The 17,066-nt window shown below is 33.9% G+C and overlaps 3 protein-coding genes across 3 annotated transcripts; 1 reads left to right on the top strand and 2 right to left on the bottom strand.

The window, feature by feature from the left end:
• Positions 1-317: 317 nt before the first annotated feature.
• On the bottom strand, positions 318-5,611 carry TRIADDRAFT_64154 (uncharacterized protein; the record flags this gene model as incomplete). The annotated part of the gene is made up of 19 exons (XM_002114938.1): positions 318-493; positions 620-809; positions 905-992; positions 1,130-1,280; positions 1,355-1,504; positions 1,623-1,790; positions 1,870-1,939; positions 2,026-2,087; positions 2,206-2,316; positions 2,616-2,666; positions 2,753-2,778; positions 2,899-2,932; positions 3,135-3,169; positions 3,269-3,317; positions 3,476-3,564; positions 3,654-3,823; positions 3,977-4,165; positions 4,313-4,444; positions 5,346-5,611. Coding segments are annotated over 19 exons (2,205 nt in total), but the record flags the coding sequence as incomplete, so codon positions are not given.
• A 3,080-nt stretch (positions 5,612-8,691) lies between these two features.
• On the bottom strand, positions 8,692-11,844 carry TRIADDRAFT_59020 (uncharacterized protein; the record flags this gene model as incomplete). The annotated part of the gene is made up of 7 exons (XM_002114937.1): positions 8,692-9,281; positions 9,352-9,419; positions 9,528-9,667; positions 9,843-9,965; positions 10,178-10,237; positions 10,674-10,770; positions 11,822-11,844. 7 exons carry the CDS (start codon positions 11,842-11,844, stop codon positions 8,692-8,694), a joined length of 1,101 nt encoding a protein of 366 aa, XP_002114973.1.
• Positions 11,845-12,240: 396 nt separating this feature from the next.
• TRIADDRAFT_59019 (uncharacterized protein) lies at positions 12,241-16,666 on the top strand (the record flags this gene model as incomplete). Its single annotated transcript, XM_002115116.1, has 15 exons — positions 12,241-12,267; positions 12,784-12,968; positions 13,225-13,297; positions 13,438-13,570; positions 13,743-13,800; positions 14,144-14,279; positions 14,373-14,482; positions 14,539-14,641; positions 14,770-14,919; positions 15,018-15,489; positions 15,606-15,685; positions 15,781-15,820; positions 15,908-15,997; positions 16,093-16,175; positions 16,277-16,666. The coding sequence occupies 15 exons, from the start codon at positions 12,241-12,243 to the stop codon at positions 16,664-16,666; spliced, it is 2,130 nt and encodes a 709-aa protein (XP_002115152.1).
• Between the last annotated feature and the right edge of the window lie 400 nt (positions 16,667-17,066).

Genomic DNA, 17,066 nt, shown 5'->3' with positions numbered 1-17,066 from the left:
GATAATTGAGAAGTTTTCTTGGATCAGATCGATGCCTAAAATATATTATATGGATATTCATGTAATTTTGTGTAATAAATAACTATGAAAACGTACTAGAAAGAACGTCATTTACACGAGATATATAATTGGTACCTGCTAGATGGAGATGGCCTCATACGAGGAGTCATTGGCGGAGCTGCCGGATAAGATCCGAAAGGAGGCCTTCTCCCTGAAATTTTAAATTCAATCAAGATTGTTTTATACAACCCAGTGATCAAAGAAAGTTTGTATCAATATTTTCACCAAATCATATACATAAAAACTGCAAGCGCTAACCATCATTCATCATTAATGGCGGCTGAACAGGTGGACCCCAGTTCATAGGGCGCGGCCAACCCAAAGGTGGAGGAGGTGGTCCTCTGGCATTTCCTGTACCAGAACGTCTGTTAAGACTAGGTTCGACTTCCTCCGGGCGATTAGGATCTCGCAAGAAGTTATGAAAGAACTCAACCTTGAATAAAATTGAACTTGTATTTTAAAATATGGTATCAGAAGAAAGATAATGAATTGGATCTATACTACTGTATGTAGATAATATCTAAAAGTAACCTATACTTTCGTCGTAACTTAATGATACCTCAGCCCGCACTTCATCGACTTTATCAGAATGTTTATTAAATATGTGCTTCTTTACAAATTCAGGGCCACGAAATTTTTTACCACTTAATGGACATAACCATTTTTCTGACGATAGCTCTTTAGTATTTTCTTTAATGAAAGCTTCCACTTCCGTAGCTATGTGGTTAAGGAATTTATTTGTAACAAAACTGAAAATATATCATTAGTTGATTATATATATATCATATAATAAACAACATCATGAAACTGTAGAGGATATTTTTCCGGATCTTTTGATCCTAACTGTTCACACTCTTTGTCAGTCAAACGAGCTGGTGGCTCTTGAAATCGAGGACTTGTTTTTTTGGCCATACTATCTTTCCAATATTTAACTAGGTTCGATATAAAGTACGAAAATGTTAGATTGTTAATGATCTAATACACCGCACATTCACTAATATCTTAAACAGATAAATAACCTGGTAACAACTGAGGCATTAAAATATCATATCATAGTAATAATACACACTTTCTTTATATTGTATTTTTGGAGCTGATTTCCCACGAACTGTCAATATGCCGCAACGATGTGGCATATCGTCTTCATAAATATACTCAGAACCACCATAGTAATCGACTGAATGTACTAAGCGTAAATACAGGAGTAGTCGATCCAATACCTGTATCACAATTAAAACTCCATTATGTATAGAACAAATTATGCGAAGTATAAATAAAACTGGTGTTTCCATACCTGCAGAAGATCTTTATTAACATCTACGTCATATTCCGTATTGCTATCTTCATCTTCCTGCAATTCTTCGCTTTCTGGCAGGCTTAGTTTATCGATCTTTTCTAAAATCGGATTAGTCTCATAGTTTAAAGCCAGCAGTTCTGGATGTTTCTAAAAATAATTTGATATTATATTCATTTAATTTTTGTGTTCGAATACCATAATTGCCTGCTACGTTACAAAGGAGGAATTAACATTGTTCCTAGTAATAATCTTATTCAAATTATACCTTTTCGCTAATCCATAACGAATATTTGTTATCTAAGAATTTTGCTAGCTTTGATGCTAACATAATGTCATTTTCTACACAAGGTTTATGCGCAGCATAACCAGCAATCGAACGTATACGACGATTAAGCTCCCTATTTAAAGTTGCATACAATTCAAACTTGCGAATCTAAAACAAATAATGATTAAAGAATCAGTAACTAGTATCCGTACTGTATCATTCAAGTAAACTAAAAAGAGATACAAACTTTTGACCCGTTGATTTTATTACAAGTTTCTCTAATATCGACAGTACTTTCAAAAGTAGCCCAAGCATGTCTGTAAAATCTATTAAAATTACTAATCATTAGGTTGTTAAGAAATCTTTAACATATAATGCAACTTAAAACTTAAAATCTCCTTACCTTTTATCTGGCATTACTTCGCCAACAGCCACCCGAATAAAACCTTCATACTGGGAAACTACCTAATAAATGAAGGTAAAAGTTAAGTCTTCCTAGATCTGATAGAAATAATATAGAATATACAACATAGAAAAGAGATTAATATAAAGATATGAAAGGCATATTAATTAAATGTCACACCGATTCGATATCAGTCTTTGAGATAACTGGTGCTAAATTTCGCAAAAATATCGATAAATTTTTGTGAAATTTTCTACGTTTGACGTCACCTATTTCATTGCTGTTAGAATTCTAAAGAATATTCCATTGGGAAAATATTTTATTAAGCAAATGCATGTATTGCTAAATATAACATGAAGGCAACCTATTAATTATTTCAAAATTAATGCTAGGTATCCCTCAAATTGTAAACTAGTGATGTCAACTAACAGCCAATTGACCTAATTAACTAACCAACCACATGAGTTAATATGAATTAACAAGATGGCCTAATAGTCCATGACTCGCTGTATAGTGTACAGTGGTTAGTTGGTTAGGTCATTCGTTGTAAGTTATCATCACTATTACGAACCAAAAGAATATCTGCATACCTTGCTCATATCAAGATTTTCGCTCCGTTTACTATCATTTTCATCATCGCCCTAACAATTGCCAAGCATCAAGATTACGAAAATAATTATTATAAGTCCTGCCTTACATACGTAAAATAAATATTGTATTTTATTACCTCTTCTATGTAACCTTCGTCATCTTCTAACACACAAAACGTTAATAAATTGAAATAAATTAATACAAATTTTTACTAGTTATATCTAGAACAAGTCCTGAATAACAAATTATAATGTTTAAAATTTCTTTCAGTTTCGTAAGCACCTCCACGTTTTGAATCACGGCTTTCAGTTTCATCCTGTATAGTTAGTGGCAAAATCACATAATTGTTCCATTAATAAAACATATAAGACTTCAGGTTTGTATAATTATATAACTAAACACATCAAAATACAAGTCAAAAGGCTTGTTAAAATAGATCAATACGAATGAAAAACTACCAATAACCATCAAAGATCATTTCCAATCAAGAAAGTAATTTCTGTACTGCTAATACTTACTTTCGCTGCATCTTCTTTGTTCTCACTATCTGATTCTAAGTATTTTAAAATATAATCCAAGTGTTATAAGAGTTTGGCATTGTGGTGCTGTTTATGCATGTACAGTTAATGTATAGTTAAATCGCTAGCAATACCGTAATTACCATTTCCAGTTTCTTCTATTTCAGTAGCTTCAGTTTGAAGCTAAAGTTTTAATACGATTTCATATTATAAATTAATAAAAATGAATGACAGTTACACGTTACGGTTCTTGAATAATAATCAATTACGAATCAAAAAATATTATTACTTCGCTTGATAATTTATATACGTAATATGAATATATATATACTATTAAGAACCTTGGGTTTGTCAGGGACATCGGTTTCTCGTACTTCGTTGTCCAGGAGCTCTGCATCATCATCGGTTCCACCTTCTAATCTAATCACAACTTTAAAGGAGAAGAAGGTTGATTAACCGTATTCTACAACGACAATATCAGAAAATACTGTATAATGCATTACTATATCATAAACTTACATTCATCAAGTATCCGCGTAACATTCATAGTATTATCGTGATGCAATGGCACATCACTTAATCGGTCATTATCATACATTTCCATGAATGTTAGCAGCCTTTTCACTACATTATCTTTCAAGTATTCGGTCTTAGCACTAGAATCAACCGGATGATATTTCTGTCGAAACCTACAAGATAGGGTTGCACAATTTTTTCAAGGGATATTAAGCGATCCTTTCTGAAGAAAACGCAAGCTATTGTTAACTTATTTATGAGGATTTCCAGTTAAGTATAACCCGAATACGAAATTAGCAATCAGCTTTACATCAATTTGTAATTACCAGTCTTCCCCTTTGTGGATCATGAAAAACTTCTTACAGTGAGTTCTCTTATAATCTAATTTATATTCGTTATATTTCTTAATAGCATCCTCTTCATCAATTTCATCACTTAAACTGTTCAGAAACTGTTTGAAGGTCATCATGCTTGCAGCACTACCAGTACTACTAACATTACCACCATAAGTATCCCTGCAATTACACGCATGATTGTGTTAGTACTTTATTTTCATGCTACAGCTAAAGTCGATGGAATTCGTTGATTGCTTAAACACCCTCATACCACCGTAAATAGTATGGCTTTTAAAGGTGCTATTTCTTTAAACGACATCAACTTACGGGCGAGAGTTGAACTGATGAAAGTCATTGACGTAATTAGGCATATATTCATAGGCCGGCTGGTGTTGATGGTGTAAAGGAGGCAGACGTCTCTCAGATTCGTCACGATAGAAGTGGTCCACACCTTGTTCCCTATCAATATTTCAAATTTCAATCCACTAGATTGTAGCCATTTATAACGAGCAATAAACCAATATAGTAATATATTGCAGCTAGAATTACTTTTGCTCCGATGTATAGTAGCTCGTCTATCGAAATATCACGATAGAATCTAGTAAATGGATAATTGTAAAATACTCATACCATTATGTAGGTAATGATGCTCTCTAAGAATAAATAAATTCATTCTGGAGTTATTACATGATTCAGGTAAAGTATTCATTTTATAAAGTTAAGCAACTGGATAGAAATACATAAATAAGCTTAATAAGTATGCATTTCTATCCAGTTACACAGTATGCGTATCGTAGCGTATCCTATCAGGGAAATACGTGTATCAGTCTATTGCATTCATAAATGCCGACTGTCAAAATCTTGTAGCTTCACATTAGTACACTAATGTCTACTGATAGCATTTTAGCTTGACAACAAGTAAAAGAAGGCAATGCCAGCTACGCAAGCTTTCACGCTATGTACGACCAACATATTAGACATCTAAAAATGCATTACCAAGGTATCGAAAGCTACTTTAATACTTCATGACTATTGTCACAATCATGAATCGGGAACTGCTGGAGCGTTGCCTATCATTGGTACTGACACATTAAAATCTAAAAATGTATTACAAATGTATTGAAAGCTACTTTTTATACTTGATGACTACTGCTATTGCCGCCATCATGAATCCTGAACCGCTGCCTGCATACTATGATTGAGATTCTACAAGTGCTGTACATTACTAACACCTACTTTCAGGTAATGAGTCTCACTACGAATGAACAACACTATCAAAGATGTTTACCTTCAATTTGTATTTTTAAGTATGTGTCATTTTGCAAATTAGTCTTCCAACTGAAATATAACGCTTGCTTACCAGTCTCGATTTCTTTTACTGGGGGGACTTGAACCACGATTAGATCTTCCATGACCTCGATCATAGTCGCGATAATCAAAGGAACGTTTTCGATTACGTCGGGAATCCCATGATGAGCTATCATTCCGTCTTTTATCATACGAACTACTGCTACCACTGCCTCTGCCATCGCGGCTACGTTGTCGATCATTTAAATCGTTCCTTTCACGGCGAAATTTATCGCGTTCACGTTCTCTAGAATCGTAATCATCATCGCTGTCGGCCATGTTGGTTGGATTTTAGTTAAGCTTCTTCACTTCTGCCACATGCAGAAACTGTGATTGTAGGCATAATAAGAGTATGTAGAAAGTAATATTTGTTAATAAAATTACAGCTATACAAAGCTAGCAGTAATATTCAGCTAAATTCAATGAAATCTTCTCCTTGCATAAAGTAAAATCTATCTACATGTCTGCCTTTTACTCGTACACTAGTTATCGCGAACGCACCTAACAAAGAACCGTGCTAGTCAACCGACTTGCGCTACAATATATACTATACTGAAGGCTGTTAGTTTTTGCTTGTTGTTAGTACAGTACATTACAGTAGTGATGACATTGGAGTGCGATGTCACAGAGGTGTAACAGTGTGGCCCTGCATCTGTAAGGGCATATTTAGTAGCCCATGGCTGCGTTGACGCTATACTGTACAGTACAGTAAAATACGTCAAGGCCATTTGCTGAAAAAGCGCTATTTTGGAAAATGACGGCAGTGACGGACAGACAGTCGGCGCATGTAACGTAGAAGAGTTTAATATAAGCGTAGTAGAGTACAGTATGACGGACTTGCAAGTTTATACAGTACTGTACGGTACTGTAAAAATACCTACAACAGTACTGTACAGTATACTGTAGTACAGTACAGTACTTTGCGTACAGGACTGTACTGTACATTTAGTGTACAAGGTTTAAAATCCCTCAACAACGGTGAAATTACGGTAACCGTTAAGTTTTTCGAGATCAAAATGGAATCTCGTGCTAGTCATTATAGCGAGCTGTACAAACGATGTAATTTTATCCAAAATCAGCTATTATTGACAGTGGCATCAGCTCAGACGAGGTAAAATGATAATAATAAATCATCGCTAATTACTAACATGACAGGGATCAGTTGATTTAATTAAGGCTGCATTTCTTAACGATACAGTAACAGCAGGTAACAGCAACTTGCCTGAATACAACCTCTTTAAGTTAACTGGAAGCTTAGCACTTGACTTTACTGATTAAGTTAAATAAATAAGAAAAGAAAATAAATTGAAGAGTGCAAATCATGAAACAGTTACAGGAACATACTGTACTGTACTGTAAAAGTGTAAAATGCACATTTATTAAGACTGTATATATACTGTACTGTAGTGCAGCAGCAGTACTGTGCACTAGATTAACGCGCTCTTTCATTAATTTATTTATTTAATTACTACTAATGATATAATGTTTGGTTAATTATATATTATTATTATTAGTGGTAAATTGTAAATCGCGTTGCAGTCCTGAGAGGCTCCTGCTATTGCTGTGACTGCGTGTATGGTATATTATATATATAGTTATATACTGTCATACAATACGAGTATTCGCCAAATTTACTGTTTACAAGTTTCCTGTTAAAGTTAATTAATAAATTTAATTCAATTCAATACCTTTCAGTTCGGTAAAGTACATACTGATCCCTAGTTTGTCTTGATTCTTCATGCATTGATCGAGGCAAATCGAATCAATGTTTACCTCGTACTGAACCCAGTTTTTAATTTTCTGTTTGATGCACGCTTGCGTTTGATGCTTGTTCAATACTGGATGACTGGATCTAGGTTGATCCCAAAGAGTAAATGTAATAAAGTCTGTAGTTGAGGCCAGGCTTTCAAATTACAAGTTCATTTGCATGCGTCATGTAATACGAGAGTATATACTGTAGCATATGAAATTGCAGTATTGAGAAATTCTAGGTCTACTACTGTGCTAACATCGATCTTAGCAAATATTAAGTCAACGGTTACTGGAAAAGTACTCATTAAATCGAAGCTTTAAATAGCGTAGGCCTAAGTATTGATAACGTGAATGAGTTTTGAATAGTCTGTTATTTTTTTCTATGTATATAGCCCGTCTACGGGTCAGTGCCCTGTGGCGAAGCGAAAATACGTTGAAGAAGATAAAATGCAACCCGATGTGGTCAGTAACTTATATGCCATAGTTGCTAACAGTACAGTATTACTGTAGAATTTAGAGCTACGTGATAATTTTATATGTCTACGTTATTGTCAAATAATTTGTTTTGCACAGTCAGCCGAGCCTAACTGCTAATTATCTTGCCTTGTCACCAGTGTACTGTTTAAAATTAAGTACTTATGAGATAATAACATTTCTTTTTCACCAGAAACGATTCCGAAATACGACTACGAGAGAGATAGCAACTAACATTGGTATGTTCTAAATTCTCATCCCTTACTTTTGGCCACTTTTCTGCAAGACCAATATCATCCAAAGACTCGTAGCTGCTGCTGTAGCACTGTCCTGCACTCCAGTAAACTGATAATCATATAATTAATTAATACGGTATAAATGCCGATATTATTTCGATGTTATGCCATGTGCATTAGTAGTAGCTTCGTACTGCATAAAGCAGCATGTATTCATATTTTAAAATTCTCGATCCGTTTATAATATCCTTTTCCCTTTGGCTTAAGATTGCGTAAATCAAGTATCAATAATTAATATATATAGCTGAAAAAAGTACTGTATTCATAAGACGTATAGGAAACTATCAGTACAATGATGAGATAGATTTGTTATTCGTATGATCATGATCCCGTGATCTATAATGTATGCGGCATACGCGCTTAATGTCAAATGTATTCATTGATATCAGTGAACTAACAGAAATTATAGGTAATACCGTAAGTCACCAATGGTGAAGTTTATTTTAAAATGTACAGCTTGTTAAAAATTATACAAATTGCACTATTTTTAACCAATAGATTACAGTATATGAGATATATCTGGCTTTACATAGTACATTACAAACAGGAAATGTGTTACTAAAAATTCTAAACTATAATATACTAAATGTAGATAATATGAATACAATATAATAAATTAATTAATTAATTATCTATATTTAGCAACTACCTTTGCGACATTGATGTTTATTGTAAAAGCAAATAGTCTGAAAAGATTACTGTGGTATCGCTGGATATAGTTCATTAAACCGCACACACATGATATCGATTGCAACGACTATAACGAGACATAGTCGCATAAAAGTGTACGTATTATCCAAAGTTAACTAAAACCTAGCAACTGGATCTGAAGTGAATTCATTTCGTGTCGTCATCGAAGATCGCTTTTACGGAGTCTTTAGCTTTTTTTCTAGCTAAGTATCTCTCACGTGCAGCTGATACTGTGTCCGTAACATTGCGGCGGTCAAACACTGTCTGTTTGGTTTCAGATGAAACTTCCGTTGCAATAGTATCATTCTTCTTGTTATTAGCTTCCTCCTGAACTACTTCCGATGATTTATCTTGCTTACTAAATTTAGATCGACTAGATTCAGCTTCGCCTATATCATCGATATTTCGCTTCATGTCATTCACTTTGTTTGGCATGTGATCGTTATCCTGTCGGTCAATATATTTAGAATGATCTGAGTATTCGGTAGCATCATCATCTCCGCTGTTGTCACCGGCTTTGCTTCTGTATCTCTGTTTGTCATCAGTATTTCGTGGTTTACTACTGCTAGAATCACGGGATTGATTTGTATGCTGCTGATTATCGATGGCATCCTTATCTTCCGCTTTTGACTTAATTGTATTTCGAGATACAGACGTCTCTTCCTTCGCTAACGTATTATTTAGTAAATGTCTATAGAAACCACTTAAATCGCTTTGTTTTTTCACATCGTTTAATTCTAAAGTGAAAGACCGTGATATATGTTAATTTCGTAAAAAATAATTGCTATAAACGGGTTATCCCTTTACCATCAATTCTGTCTTGCTGCTTAATGCGTTCCTCCTCTTTAGCTAATTCCAACATCTTCTCCTTATAACTAATTTAAAATTCAATCGTTACATTATCAATAATATGCAAAGCAGATAAATTTTAGTATTCAATATCAAATTGATACACAATACAAAGAATAAGATATTTGCATTACTGTGCGGTAACGAAAGCTTCCTTATCTTGAAATTTATCGCCTTCAGCTTCTCGCTCCTTTTGGATTTTCCTTTCTGTCATTCGCTCATATTCACGCTTTCGCAATTCAGCCGATTTCATTAGTGAAGCTATATATTTTGGCTAATAGTATTTATGACAATTAAGTTCATAAGGATATAATTAATAGTTTGTCCATAATTCTGACGTGAAAATTGTTCTCTTATCTAACATAACGCTAGGCTAAGTGCAGTATTACTAAAGCACTATTGGCGGTTCTCTATTACAGCAAACTTTATAAAGTAGAAGAGTAGTGCACCTTTCTATCGGTAATCACAGCAGGATTACGAGCGACTTTCTTGTTCTCTAATTCATCATAGATACTATCATACTCGAAAACCGTGGGATCTTCGGCTTTGGCTCTATCCAGTTCTAACTGGACCTATATAATTTCCGAAAGAAATTGCCATATTGGAGTACAGGGCCTTGATAAGTACCTCACTTTTTAAATTAATAAATGCTACATCTTTATACCAAGATTTTGAATCAAGGGTAACGAAAAAGATTAATTCGTATCAATTTTATTATGTACTGTACGAATTATTTATTAATTACATTCTTATAATGTTTACGACTATTACGGCATGGTCCTACCTGCTTACGTTGATGCTTTTTAAATGACTCTTGTAATATGGAAGCATTTACAACACGTTTCTTGTTGAAGCAAAACAAAAAGACTTTCAGACAGTCGCTGATAAAAATGCGTTAAATTCAACACTGTATCATACGAATTGATATCGACCATAATAAGTAATAAACGCCTGTAAACTACACGTCAATAGACCCTCAATCATGTATCAAAACAGTTGGTATTTAGCTGTTACGCAAATTGTGATATAGTAAAATAAAACAATAACGTAATGTAACACAGTAGTTAGCATCATACCATATGTGGAAGATTTGATTTACTTAAGAAATTGGGTAATATTTTGTTATAATTTAACTTAATATATTGTAAATCTTTGGTGTTAGTCGTTTGTCATTAAATCTATCTATATAGCTATTAACCAAGAAACTACTTAAAATTCCATTCATAATTTATCTTAATACCACGATATGAGTTGAACTTTGTGTTACGTAGTGTGCATACCTGATCATCCTCGTTATCAGATTCATCACCAAGGACATTCGTATTCTTAATTACCCGTTTACTTGAACTTACTTTATTATTAAGTATTAAGCCATATCTAGTTTTTATCGTTAGTTAGTTATTATAGTAAAATTTAGTAAAGAGAGTTATAATTATTTTGAATATCATAACTGTTTACTTTAATGTACAGGCTATAAGTTACTAGGCTATATAATACTGATATATTTTGCTTCCAAGTCGATATACGAGCAATTGTTACTCAATGTGAGAGATACGCGTATTCATTCAATCTGCTTTTTAATTGGTAGTGGATAATTCTAAAGTAACTAGAACTGCATCGTATCGTGTGCACCTGCGAGCAAATTAATAAATTACAATATTTATCGTCAAGCATAGCATTTACATGTAAAGTATTGTATACTATGGAATTGGCTACGAGGTGATCATTTGGGCTATTTATGTGAATACGCGTACAGTATATTCATCTAAAAATTTCCAAGTGTGAAATATTGTAAAGTGGGCTAAGAGCAGCGCTGCACTGAGTAGAATATTAGTGTCCAAATAGGCAATACTAAAATCCTTGCGAATGGAAAGCATAGGCTACATTTTAGAAATGTATAATTAAACTGATCAATGGTTGATACAGTACTGACGAAAATTCCAGTTAGACCTTTCAAACCGTCAATTCCATTATTTTAGGCCGCATATTGAAGCATGCATAAGCACAGTTTGCCAGAATTATAGTCATAACAAGTACCATGCAAATGTACTGGAATATAAAACAGCCGGCATTTGCAATTATATGACGAGTTCTATTACCTAACTGTTACCGTATAACCAAAGTAGAGAAATTACATGGAAAGTTTACAAAATGGCCTACAGCACTTTCAACTTTGCGTTAGTGTTTTCCAAGGTAGAATCATGCTGTACACTGTAGTACTGTACAGTATGACCGTATCTCATTTTGCTTTGAGCTCGAAATTTCTGCTATTATAATTATCGGAAGTCACCGAAATTAAATTAAAACACCTGCGGTTACAGCGATAGTAAGAGCATAACTACCATTGATAAACATAGAATATAAGCTATTAAAATAACATTTTGATGTACTCCTAAAATCAATCACAAAATCATCCATGTTAACTTACTTCTTGCTTCCCTTTGCAGCCATGTTTAGCTAGCTCTACTTGTGCAGTCTGTGCAGGTCGGTCCGAATACGAAACTGCACAAACGACTGACACTCCGTACAGTGTACAGTACTACATACTGTAGTCTACGCTACACCGTCCAGTGCACTCGTACTGTACTGTACATACAGTTCTGTACAGTTAGACCTGAGAACGGTTCTTATATAGATCGTAACGGTCTACCCCGAACCGAACCTTTCTCAGGTCTATCAGTACAGTACTTGCTACTGTACTGTACACTGTACTGTTCTGTACGGTATACTCAGTGTATCGTACAGAAATAACTTCGGCGGTTCAGTTGCTCAACTAAAATCAAATTGAGTTCCTCAGCTTCTCATGTGTTAAAAGCGAAGCCATTCGTGCCTTAAGATATAAGCATCATGGAAAGTCATTTTGAGATTATGGATGTAAGTTATCGAATAACTCCAATCGTGAATGATTGATCGATATAAGTTGCAAATTGGATATGATAGTTTTGCTCTATGTAGGGTACTTTAAATACTTTGTACATTTGTTGTAGAGCATCAACGATCTCTTAGCCTCATCAGTATCAATTCTCCTGAATGCACAATTGTCCATCGGTAGTTAATGGATGATAATCGCCCGTTGATTTACGATTGATTAAATCATACGTAGGATAAAGTGTTTGGTAGAACTTGTCGTTCACTTTTTTTTCACGAATATGATCATATAGTCGATGGGACTTCAGTTTTTGTTCGATTATAATTATCGCATAAACAAGTTTGACGACAGAATTTATCCATCACTCAAAAAAATGACAAATTGTTCATAATACCCCACTTAAAAATAGTACTGTACAGTATATAGTATTATGGTCAACTTAAGGACAAGTTCGTAATATACCTATCCATTCTGCTCATCGTTTTATATCTACTAATTATGGACATTTTTCTTTCATCTAGCAAATTCGTGCCTTGACAAGGCCACCACAGTCAGATGATGATAGCAAGAAATTAAATCGAAAAGTTGTTCGAGAAGTACGAAGAAGTGGAAGATCATTTAATAATGATACTTGCGACAGTTGTAATGAAGGTGGTGACTTGCTATGCTGTGAAAGATGTCCATCAGCATTCCACCTTCACTGTTGGTAAGATATATCAACGATTATTCTCAGCCACTTTAGTTCATTAGCTTTTTCAATCTCTAATTTCGCCTTTCAATAATGCGAGTTTTTACTGTAATATTGGTGGTCCATACTCAGTACTATATTTAAACTGGGGTATCTATGCAATAACTTTTTGACGGATTGCTATTTTGCCCGTACGAATGCCTTTCCATTTACAGGGATATAACTTATGTAGTCCTTAGTTTCATACACATTAACGTAATTTTTGACACTATAGTGATCCACCACTAGATGAAGACGGAATTCCTGCTGGTGAATGGATTTGTAAAAAATGCAAAGCCGAATATCAGGTGTTACTCCACATTATTTAGCGATTGCGCATCGAAACGCTTGTTTAAAATCTTTGGTCTCTTACGACTAAAAATCTACAGATGATTAGAGCAATTATGATTGATTTTAACTGTTTCACTGATCTATCCTAAAAATGTAGGACAATACTAGGCCGATTGCAAAACAGTCGGAATTACGATCACCGTTTGCAGTTTTAGTAAAAGATAATGTGAAGCAGAACCCGTCCGAATTTCGATTACCTAAAGAGATGCAATATCACATTCCATTACCTGGTACTATACTGTAGTATACAATATAATTTTGCTCCAAACTACGGTAGAAAGTAAATTACGCGTAAGATAAATATTTATGGCTACCTGCTACTAAGAAAGTTGGTAATAGATAATAATAATTAGAAGAGACTTCGTTACGCACTTAAGTTTCAATTAATTCTATAATTATTAGGCTCTAAGAAACGCAAGAAATCTAACGGGCACGGTTCAGCGACTAAAGGTGGTCGAAGGTTGGTGAAGATGGATTTGGTCGTAATTGCTAAGAAATACTTGTAACCTTGTTATTAATAAAATTAATTGATAATATCATCAAGATTTTAGCAAATTGTTAAAAATTTTCAACTGGTGACCAAATTATGTGACTATTAATCAAATTTATTGTTTTTCTAAAAGACAAAGTTCATCTGCCCAACCACCTACCAACGTTACCGTTAGACCGTTACGATTATGTTACTACTGCTCAGAGTGCGTTTTATTGTTTTTAAATGTGATCATATTATATTGTGGTATTCAATTGCTCGGCATTATTGTTACTAATTTAAACGTTTTCGGATTATTTTATGGGTGCTGTAGAGGTAACAGCTTTTTAAAACCGCTGATACATTGTGATTATTGTCCGTTATCTTTTCATCTGGATTGTATGGATCCTCCCCTAACTACGACTCCATCAGGATTATGGATGTGTCCTAATCACGCAGAACACTTTCTAGTAAGTTATGGCTATTCGGTTTGAGCTTAAAATAAAATAGATAACCAGTTCTACATGCCAACTAAAGCCTAAATTATAACTTGCTAAATTTAGCCCGCAATGCAAGATTCAAGGATTAGTCGCCGTTTTGATGCATACTATAAACTGAATGATTCGCTTTCCCAACATGCGGTGATGTTAGACTTCTTGGAAAATGTCCACCGGTAATTTTGGCTAATTTTGGAAAATTTCCAGATATTACTGTACTGTATTCGTGTAGGATTGCCGATGCAAAACTAATACTGATAGTGGAATTTATACTATTCAGCAATCGACCACCATTTCAAAGAAGTTCGAAATACCCACTCCGAAAAGCTATTAAGGTAGTCTTCTGTTATCAAAGTATTTAGTTCAAAGTCTATTTTCCGATTATTTACGAATCGAGAAAAACTGTCATTAATTTAATGATGTATGATTTATTCCGTATTTTATTTTAATTTCGATTTGAAAGGTTCCTGAAATGGTTAAACAGAATTATTTATCACCACCAAAGGAACTTAAAGAGTTAAACCCTATTCGGACTCTTACTGTAAAACGAGCATTTTTAGCTGATGGGATTGAATCTACTGAAGCTCAGACTACTAATCAAGAGTCCGAAGAGGTTGAGATAGATTCATAATTCGTTAGACTACTTATTTTACTATTATAGGTATAAAAAAAGTGATTATATTCCTCAATGCTTTCTTAACCATTAAACAGTGGCTAAAGAATATAGTCAACTTCCAAATTGCAATTGCTAAAGAACATCACTCTGGCAAGGTGAATGCACGAAACTCCAGTTCTGTAAAAGCAAATAACAATGAAGGAATAGCAGAAGCTATAACAGCAAGCAAATTGGATAACAACAATCAGAATATAGATAAGGTTCTTTCTAATGGTATTTTGGATGAAGAGAAATATGACAAAAAGATTATTTCAGTTTCTGCAAAAGAGGACAATGAAGCTGTCATTTCAAATAATTGTACGATTTCAGATAACACAAATAAACGAAGTAGTGTACAGAAAGAACTGGTCACAACAACGGAGAATATAAATAAAAGTAACTTTAATATTAACAAATTTGTTTCAAAGAATGACTCAGTACTCATAAATTATATCGAATTACAAAACGTCATTAAAGAAGGAAATAATAATACAAGCCACGACACTAAAACTAGATCCGAAGTTACTGGTGGGTTTCATAACAAAAGCTTACTTTTAATTTTAATTATGATGTATTCATGTTAGCTCAAAACTTGTTAGTTATTCCTGGTCAGTAAGTTGTACTGTGTTTTAAATTCTATATAGATTTAATTGATGAATCGATGCTTAAGCTTTTAGCTTTACAACGGCTAAATCAGTTGTTTCCTAACACTATGGATGTTAAGGTATATATATATATTTTGGGACAGTCTTGCTTTATCAATACGGTGTACCTTATATTTTAAAATATTTTACTGAATTGTTACACTTAATTATGTAGATGCAAATTGCTACGAATAGTGTCAACAATATGATTTCAGGTATAGGTTGTTAAAACTTGAAATCGTAGTACTGTAGTGGATGATAAAGTAATAGCTATGCGTATTATATTTTATCTAAAATTTAAGAGAGCCCTTATTGCCGAGCTCTTATCTGCCCTTTAAACGGTATCGGAGCTGCAATACCAATGGTTAATAAATCTCTTACGATGGGAATAGGTTGGTAATGTTGCGAATAGAGTTACACGTAAAGGCATTTTTTTCGTTATACTCATTTCAGCGAGCTTTCCAGCTTAAAATAACTTTCTCTTTAGGAGCTGATATGGATGTAGCAGTATATAAGTATGGACATTGTAATTTTGTGTCCTCGAAGCATGCTTGTATATTTTATGATAAGGTATTGTAGACATTGTTGTATCGGTAATCTCGATCTTGTATTCTACATTATCTTTTCTTGTTAAATTAATTCGTTTATTATTTCACCGTTATAATTAATAGATTACAAAACAGTATGAATTGTTGAACTATAGCGAACATGGAACGTTCGTGGATAGTATTTTATACGGGTGTGACTTTTCTGTGAAAAATCGTAAGACATTTTCAAGCCAAGAAGAGGTCATAAAGTCGTGTGGCGTTTCTTCAGCTGAAAGAAAACTAAATAGTATTTCAAAGAAACCTTCAATGGTACCTTTTCCTGAAAAGGATCCTTGGAAACCTTGTGACTGCAACCGTAACAAGTCTACTAGTACTAGTACTTTAAATGAAAGCGCAGGAGCCGGATGGGAAGGAACGGCTGTCATACGTCATGGCAGCCATATTAGATTAGGATGCTTGCAATTCATGTTCAGCATCGTACAAGAGTCATCACCTAGGAATATTTCAAAGTAGATTTTGCGGATTGATTGTTTAAATATAATGCGATTGTGTACAAAAGTTATATAATGCATTTCTGAGCTCTGCTTTCAGTTAGACGTTGTAAATACATTTACTGCTAGGCACAATTTGTATATATACTGTATATATATATATATATCAGTTGCACCGTTCCAGAAAATTGTTTAACAAATCCGTATTTATTGAAGCGATAATACGCGTCCAAATGTTTTTATAATCCAACATCAAGCGACTTTCTTTCATTTTTTGTATCCAAATTTTTATACCGTGCTGTGATCTTTTATTAGGGGATCTATGTTGGTAACGGTTCGATTTTACTGTTATGTCTAATTAAGAATTACTATTGTGTTGTAAATTAATAGTGTTAACCAATTTGTTAGCAATGAAACATATT

Source organism: Trichoplax adhaerens, genomic scaffold, assembly GCF_000150275.1.
Source record: "Trichoplax adhaerens TRIADscaffold_9 genomic scaffold, whole genome shotgun sequence".
Lineage (NCBI taxonomy): Eukaryota > Metazoa > Placozoa > Uniplacotomia > Trichoplacea > Trichoplacidae > Trichoplax > Trichoplax adhaerens.
Note: the sequence above shows the minus strand (reverse complement) of the source record. Positions and strands in the feature narration are given on the sequence as shown.